The sequence below is a fragment of the Prosopis cineraria genome, unplaced genomic scaffold, assembly GCF_029017545.1.
Source record: "Prosopis cineraria cultivar Desert tree isolate PC_DT_omini unplaced genomic scaffold, ASM2901754v1 PC5, whole genome shotgun sequence".
Lineage (NCBI taxonomy): Eukaryota > Viridiplantae > Streptophyta > Magnoliopsida > Fabales > Fabaceae > Prosopis > Prosopis cineraria.
Window position 1 is genome coordinate 4,832,184 of NW_026555336.1, and position 7,980 is coordinate 4,840,163.

A 7,980-nucleotide genomic window follows, 5' to 3' on the forward strand; every position below is an offset into this window, starting at 1 on the left:
AGGAGAATCTGAATTTAACCATGAGATTGAGTAATATGGGATTATAATTATTTTTAATTTGCCAATAGGATAGGAATATACTTATTAGACTCACATAATCACATTAGAGTGAGTTTGTGTCTTTTTGCCTCTTGGATAATTGTGTTAGGAATAGTATATTAATTTAAGATAGAGGTGTAATTAATTGAAGATAATTATTCCTATTAATACTCTAAATTAACAAATTAATATTAAGTGAATTTATTTAGGTAATTACATGCTTTATGAATTGAAGTAGGGATTAGCCACCTTAGGTTGCCTTAATTATTTATAGTTGTTGGAATCTTAATTTTAATGTATTTATATAATTTTAATTTTTATTTCGCAATATTAAATTCAAATTTTTCCTTGCTCAACTTAAATGAAAATGGGTACTTTATTACTTAATTATCAATTAATTTGATTTCTTGTGGGATCGACCTTAACTTGCCACTTATTAATTTACAAACCATATACTTGTGGTAAAATATATTTGTATGCATCAAGTTTTTGGTGCTGCTATCAGGGAATCTAAGCAATTGGTGATAAAAAATAAAGGACTTTGAGTAACTTTAGCTTGAGCATTTATTTTGTCATTTTTTATTTCCTGTTTGTTCAATTAAATCCTTGATCTTCTTCTTTTCTTGTAGGACTATTTTGTATGACATGTAAGGCTAAGTCAAAAAAGACATCTATGAGAATAAGGAGTCTTAAAGAAATTTTGTAAGCTATTTTACCTCAAACACAACCTCTAACTGGTGAAAAGGTTACACAAGAAGAGATGGCTGAGGATGAGAATGATAAGCTGTGTGTCACTGATTTCTTGGGCAGATAAGCTAGATGATACTAGTTTGCGATTAAAGTACTTGACTTTTAAGTGAATAGTTTCAAAATTAAGCATGTTATGCTTAAGATGATTGAAATGAATAGGCAATTTGTAGGAAATCAAGATGAGGACCCTAATAGACATTTAGTCAACTTCCTTGATCTATGTAACTCATTCAAGCAAAATGGAGTTTCTCAAGATGTCATCCATCTCCAATTCTTTCCTTATTCTTTATAAGGGAAAGCTGAGGATTGGCTCAACAATTTGGACAAGGGTAGTGTCTCATCATAAAAAGAAATGGAAAGCAAATTCAGCTCTAGATTCTTCCCACATAACAAGATGGTCGATGCTTAAGCTAACATTTTAAATTCTAATCAACAGTTTAGTGAATACTTATATGAAACTTAAGAAAAGTTTAAGCAATTAGTGAAGTAGATTCCTCAGCATAAGACTTATAAGATCTAGAGAAATGGGTTTTGATTCGAGGCTTTAGTAGTTGGTTGACACCTAAATCCAAGTTTGAAATGAATTCAGTCACTAATGGTAGGATTACGAAGCAACTGGTGAACTATGTTTGGAACTATTTGGATGATCTTGTTGTAGACTACATCTAAAATAACAATGAGATAAGACCTAAAAGACCATTAGAAAGAGTTGCTGATGACTCTTCATCTTCATAAGTGGTAGCTATGCTTCAGAATCTGAGTAAAAGATTTGATTGTCTAGAAGCAGGTGTTGATCAAAATAATAGTGGGCCCATGGGAGCTCACACCATATAGGCTCAGTGTGATTATTATGGAGACGCACATGTCACTGAATAATGCCATGTTTCTCAACAAACTAAGAAGGTAAATTATGTTGGGAATTATCATAGTAATAATTAAGTCAATCCATTTTCAAACACTTACAATCTTTAGTGGCATCAAAATTCCAACTTTTCTTAGAGAAATAATGCTACCTTTAGTCAAGCTTCATATTCTGATGTAAAGCAACTTCTCCTCCAAGTTTTCCTTAAGTTAAAAAGTGATCTATTCATAGTCAAGAGCCAAAATTTGACTTAGAAGATATGATGGCTAAGTTGATGAGTTCTAAAATTAAGAGCAATCAAGAATAAGCTACCAGTAATGCGAGAATTGATTCATCCCTGAAGAATCTAAAGGTTCAAATGGGAAAAATTACAACTGCAATGACTTTACTTCATAAAAGGGGATTGCCAAGCAATATAGAGATTAATCTTCATAGAGAAGGAAATGAGGAGTGCAAGGAAATTTTCTTAAGGAGTGAAAAGCAATTATTTAAAATTTTCCCTCTTACATTTAAGTCTGCACCTAAGTCAAAGGTTGATCAAATTGAGTAAGAGTTATCTTCTATACCTACTAAAGCTAAAATTGTGATTGTTGAAAATGACATTGAGAAGGAGTCTCTAAAGGAGGCAGTGATAACATATAAGAAAAAGGGATTGACTAGTGATCATCTTACTTAGGCGCCACTATTACCATTTTCTTAAAAATTTCAAAAAAATGCATTAGAGGAGCAATATAAGAAATTCTTAGGAATTTTCAAGCAATTGCACATCAATATTCCTCTCATCGAGGCTTTGGAACAAATGCCTTAATATGCTAAATTCTTGAAGGAGATGTTGAGTAAGAAGAGGAGTGAATGTGAAATGATTGCGCTTACTGAAGAGTGTATGCTATTCTCTTGAACAAATTACCTCATGCCATGATTCAAGTTGTTTATCAATGTAATATGTGATTGGAGATAAATTTCAAGGTAGGGCATTATGTAATTTAGACTCAAGTATCAGCTTGATGTCACTTTTTGTGTTTAAAAAATTACAAGTTGGTGAACTTAGTCCCACTTCAGTAACTCTTCAATTAGCTAATAGAAGTTTGGCATTTCCTAAAGTTAAAATTGAGGATGTTTTGGTCAAGGTTGATAAATTTATTTTCCTTGTTGATTTCATTGTTTTGGATTGTGATAAAGATAGGAATCTCTCACTTATTATGAGTAGGCCATTTTCAGCTACAACACGAGCTCTCATTGATGTTAAGAGAGGAGAAATCAAACTTAGAGTCAATGATGAAGAAGTTAGCTTCAACATGCATAAAGTAATAAAGTATCCTAGGAAATTTGAATTTGTTCAAGAATAGATATTTTAGATGAGGTAGTTTGAGGGACTTTAGAGTCATTTGTTGTAAAAGACTCATTACATCCTATATTGTTGGGAAATGATATGATTGAAAAGAATGGTATTATTGAATGCAAGAAATTACTTCAAGCAATTTCAAAATTTCTCAATTGAAGAAGGATATTTGAATCTCTAGAGTTGGAATCTAGGTAAGCTCCTTCTTTAAAACCTTCAATTGAACAAGTACCAACTTTAGAGCTAAAACCTTTACTACCACATCTTACTTATGCTTATTTGGGTGAATATGAGACATTACCTAATTATCAATTGACTTGATTCCTTGTGGAATTAACCTTGATTTGTCACTTACTAATTTACAAATCATACACTTGCGGTAAAATATATTTGTGTGGATAAAACATCTTTTATAAAATTAAAAGATCAAAATTATAATTTTGCTTGAAATATTTTTCAAATAAAGAAAAAATGACATTAAGTTTATTTAAAATTTATTTCTCTCCCCCTACTCACAACCTTTTTATTTTTAGAGTTGGTAATTCAGGTTAAACTCAATGAACTAACATGAGCCTAATTTGTGCTTTACAAAATGTTATATTTTTCATGTTTGGACTTATTCAGGACAGCTCAAATAAGCACGAAAAATTTCAAGCCAAGAATAATTTAGTTTAGGCTTGGCCAAAATACCCAAATGCTATTTTAATTTCTTAAAAAACATATAAAACATATTAAATATTAATTAACCTTTTAAATTTTAATTTATCTTATACCAAGAGACCATATATTTAAATACATCATCATAGATATTTTCTTAAATCATTTTAAAATATTAAAATTTTTATATTTTTATTATTTTTAGTCTATAAAATATCTTAAAATAATATTCAAAATATATTTTAATCTTAATTTTTAGATTTTAAGAGCCGCAAAATGTTTTTTAAAAAATAAGTTGACTCTTTTACATTTTTCAAGTATTGCAAAAAATATATTTTATATAATAAAATGATTAGTTTAAAAGTAAAAATTGAAATTTGTTTTACAAAATAGAAATAAAAAATTGACAACTTGAGAATTTGGGTTAGTTTAAATAAGCTCAAAATCTAAAAGTTTTAGGATCGAGCTTAGCCCGCATAAGTTACCAACCCTATTCATTTTATTATCATCATTTTTCTCTACTTTCTAATAATAACCATTGACATCATTGCATCAAGTGAATTTGTTTTAGTCATAAATTTAATGAATGGTTATGATTAGGGAAGTGAAGAAAAAAAAGATGATGATAAAGAAATGAAGAAGTTTTGCATCTCTCTTTCTATCTCTATTTGAGAGTTTGTATTAGATTTTCTTGCCAAAATTTTTGTTATTTGTTTACTTCAAATCAAAACTATCAAAATTTGATAATTATGAAAATATTAAATGGAAATATACAAGTTAATTAAACCTTACTTGTACATTAGAAAGTTATTATTGACATAATTAAAGGTTATTAACATAAACTCACATCAATAGGAGCCATAGACATGTAAATATAGCAGTTTTTTTTTTTTTGGGAGTGCACAGCTAGAATAACTAATTCCGAAGAGCTTAGGCTGGCACAAAGCAAAAACAAAAATGCTTAGGCGTTTCATTGTGGCCAACCTTTTGGATTAAGTTTTTTTTTTCATATATTAATATCTATCAATCATTTGTACATTAAACTAATACTCTTGTACATTTGGATTTATATTGAAGATTAAAACAACCCCCAAAAAAAATTCTAAGGAATTTGAAAGATATGTATAAACATAAGAAAAATTGATTTTGGGTCCCAAAGCAAAAATCATTCATTTGCCCCTAAGAAAGGACAATTCTTATGCTTAGATTATATAAACATAAGCATTTAAATGATGTTTTACATCATTTTTCTTCTAATTTATATAATAGAAAAGAAAATTCTTAATTTTTGATATGGCCGTATGATTTGAAAACTCTGATTCTTCTTTACCACAAGCAGGCTAGCAGCACCAGCTGGGCTTTTTGTATTAGACCACTACTTAAAACAGATTTGGGTTTCTAGACTTACCGAGGTAAAAGGGCTGTGTCTAAAGTTAAGTCTTTTTTAGTCCATTTGCATTATGGGCTGGTGTTTTAGGCCTGCATGTTTTCTTTATAGTTTTTTTTTAACACAGATATTCCTTATTAATTTTTATGTAAAAATACAATTATTAATCCTTGTATTTTTAGAATATTTTTGTTCTAGTCCCTATACCTTTTTTTTTTAACTCCTAGTCCCTTAAATTGTATCTATTTGCAACGTTAGTTCTTATCATGACAAAATTAAATATCTTGATGTTAACATAACTCAATTAATTTTATTGTTGAATTGATAAAATTATGATGAATTGAACATTGTATAAGAAAAATTGCTTTTAATTAACCATTTTGCCTTTTTATCATAAACGTTTGTTGTAAAATTATTCATGTCACTTGAAAGCCCAATCAGTCAAGCCCTACCTAAGCCATTCGAGCACATTAAGTTGGGCACTTGGCATGGGTGATTCATTGTCCGATCTTGTTCATATGCATCCCTAGTTTGTCACATTTTCTTTCTAAAGTTTTGCCCATCGTGTGTTTAAAAGATTCTAATTTAATTCAATGTCTTGTTTTTTTACCTTCTACTTATATTTAATATATACAAAGTAATGCTATAGTGTTTTTTGATACAGATATTCCTTGTAGTTTTTTTGATACAGATATTCCTTATTGTTTTGTATTAATAAAAGTAAATACATGGTATTTTAAATTTCAAAAGGAACTCTTTTTCATAAAAGTAAACACACGGTATAACGTGATGCGACGAGTTTGAGCTTTGAAGTAATCTTTATTCTTTCTTGTGACACCAGAACTGGAGAAAATGACAGGAAAAAAAGGGTGGGGGCCAAAGCGAAGAAGTTATCATTGTTGTGTTATGTAAGCATCAGTATGCCTTCATCGTAGCAGTAAATATCAGAGCAGAAGCTAAGTGAAGGGGATGTGAATATATGTCTGAAAGCTGAAGCTGATCATGCAATCATACTAAACAACATCAACTCATTTGATTACAGAATGATAGATTGAAAGGATAATAACAGAATCACTTAATGTTGTTTCTCTTTCTCCCAGAGTGTGAAAGGGATATGGTGTGATAACCTGGGACTGCTCACTTCACAAACTGCAAGAAACCCCATTTCCAGTTTCCCACTCTACCAATTACTTTTCTTTTGAATGTGAAAATTATTACACACCCCAACCCAAATCAACAGCTGTAAAAGCATGTCTGTTACTGGGAGCTTGTCCCTCAAATCGGGTAAAACTTGTGGCTTTTTGCTCTTTCTGGGTGCTACTCGCCTTATATACATATATATATATATAATCTCTCGTGTTGCTTCTCCTTTCCTTGAGTTATTATATGAATCTTGGTTTTTATGTTTGAGGGAGAGGGCTCGTAAACCGAAGGATAGGTGTTTCCTTTTTTGTGGACCCTCCGTTTCTTGCCCCTCTGCGGCTTTCTCTTTTGTCTTTCCATGTTCCATCACTTCAATACAATTTTAACAATTTATTGATGATGATGATGATTATTATTATTATTATGGCGTCATTCAGTTACTGTGTCGTTTGCTGCCACCTCCCATTTTGACCATTCCCTCAATTACTATATCTTCATTTATCATCCATTTCCTCTTCTTCCTCCTAACTCTCTTGCTCTTACTTCTGTCTAGTTCCCAGGTTTTGTTCGAGACTCTCTCCTTCCCAATTATTCCACTCCACTGGTTTCTCTGAAATGGGGCATGATCATCAGCTCATTTGTGGTCACAGACTCAGCTTTATTATCTTTTCTCTGTTGTTTCTACTAGTTTCAGGCTGTACCCAGCAGGGATTTCTTATTGAAAGTAAATTCTCAAGTTTCAATACTGATACTGCATTGAAAACAGCTTGAAAACAAAGAATGATAACATATATGTTGTTTTGTTCTCCATGTTGTAACAGGTAGGAAAACTCTGAAACAGAATGGTTTTGAGCAGGTGGTAGTAAGTGAGGATGATGCTACGAGTGTGAGAGCAAGGATAGGTTCGAGGCCACCAAAATGTGAGGGAAGGTGTAGCTGGTGTGGTCACTGTGAGGCTATCCAAGTACCTACGAATCCCCAAGTACAGAAGGAGGAGATGAACACCGCAATTTCTGCTTATGGAAGAGGAGATGAGAGTACAACTTCAAACTACAAGCCAATGAGTTGGAAATGCAAGTGTGGGAATCTCATTTTCAACCCCTGATTTCAATCCTTGCCAGTTCTTAGTTCCATATATCTATATATATATACACCAATCGATTATTAGTCCATTCTGTATATGAATAGACATTTCCAGATATTCTTTTCTCTTTGAATGGATCCTTTTCTCCATTTCTCTATAGGCACACGCCATATAGTAATCATTAACAGTGTGCTTTCCGATGTGCTGCCTCTCTATATATCTGGATTTAAACAAATTGTTGTCTGCTTAAAGCTTTCCTTTGCGGATTGAAAACCCAGTTCTTGAAAAAAAAAAAAAAAATGATTTCTTCTTTCATGACCACTGGAGAAAATATAATGCGCATAGCTAGATAGAGATTGACGAGAAAAAGTAGACGCAAGATTCGGTTAAAAGTTGAGATGACTGGTCAACTTAGATGAGACGCTTGACTTTTAAAGATTTGGCTTAAAGTTGAGAGATATATGTGCTAGCCTTAACAAGACATTGTTCGTACATCTGGATATGATAAGGCGTTACACACACACACACACTCAATTTTTTTTTTTTTAATTGTGAATGGTATTGCAGACTGCAGTGTATCGTAAAATCTTAAGAGTGTTGCACAGATTTCCATTTCAAGGTTATATATATAAATATATTTATAGGTCTGATTACAAGCTTGTGTTCAATCCTAGTTACCGCCGTACAGATTCATAATCTTTTCAGTAGAAACAATTCAA

At 31.5% G+C, this 7,980-nt stretch overlaps 1 protein-coding gene across 2 annotated transcripts; it reads left to right on the forward strand.

The window, feature by feature from the left end:
- The first annotated feature begins 6,060 nt into the window (after window positions 1-6,060).
- On the forward strand, window positions 6,061-7,416 carry LOC129310367 (EPIDERMAL PATTERNING FACTOR-like protein 2). 2 transcript variants are annotated; one of them, XM_054952189.1, is made up of 3 exons: window positions 6,062-6,318; window positions 6,731-6,901; window positions 6,999-7,416. In XM_054952189.1, the coding sequence occupies exons 1-3, from the start codon at window positions 6,285-6,287 to the stop codon at window positions 7,280-7,282; spliced, it is 489 nt and encodes a 162-aa protein (XP_054808164.1). In that variant the 5' UTR covers window positions 6,062-6,284; the 3' UTR covers window positions 7,283-7,416. The 2 variants fall into 2 exon arrangements, with proteins under 2 accessions (XP_054808165.1, XP_054808164.1); XM_054952190.1 differs by lacking the exon at window positions 6,731-6,901 and having other exon boundaries at window positions 6,061-6,318.
- Window positions 7,417-7,980: the final 564 nt, after the last annotated feature.

Coding starts and splice junctions, on each gene's coding strand:
- LOC129310367 (XM_054952189.1), top strand. CDS start 6,285: ATGTCTGTTACTGGGAGCTTGTCCCTCAAATCGG. Junction 6,319..6,730: donor GAGCTTGTCCCTCAAATCGG/GTAAAACTTGTG, acceptor ACTTCTGTCTAG/TTCCCAGGTTTTGTTCGAGA. Junction 6,902..6,998: donor GCAGGGATTTCTTATTGAAA/GTAAATTCTCAA, acceptor ATGTTGTAACAG/GTAGGAAAACTCTGAAACAG.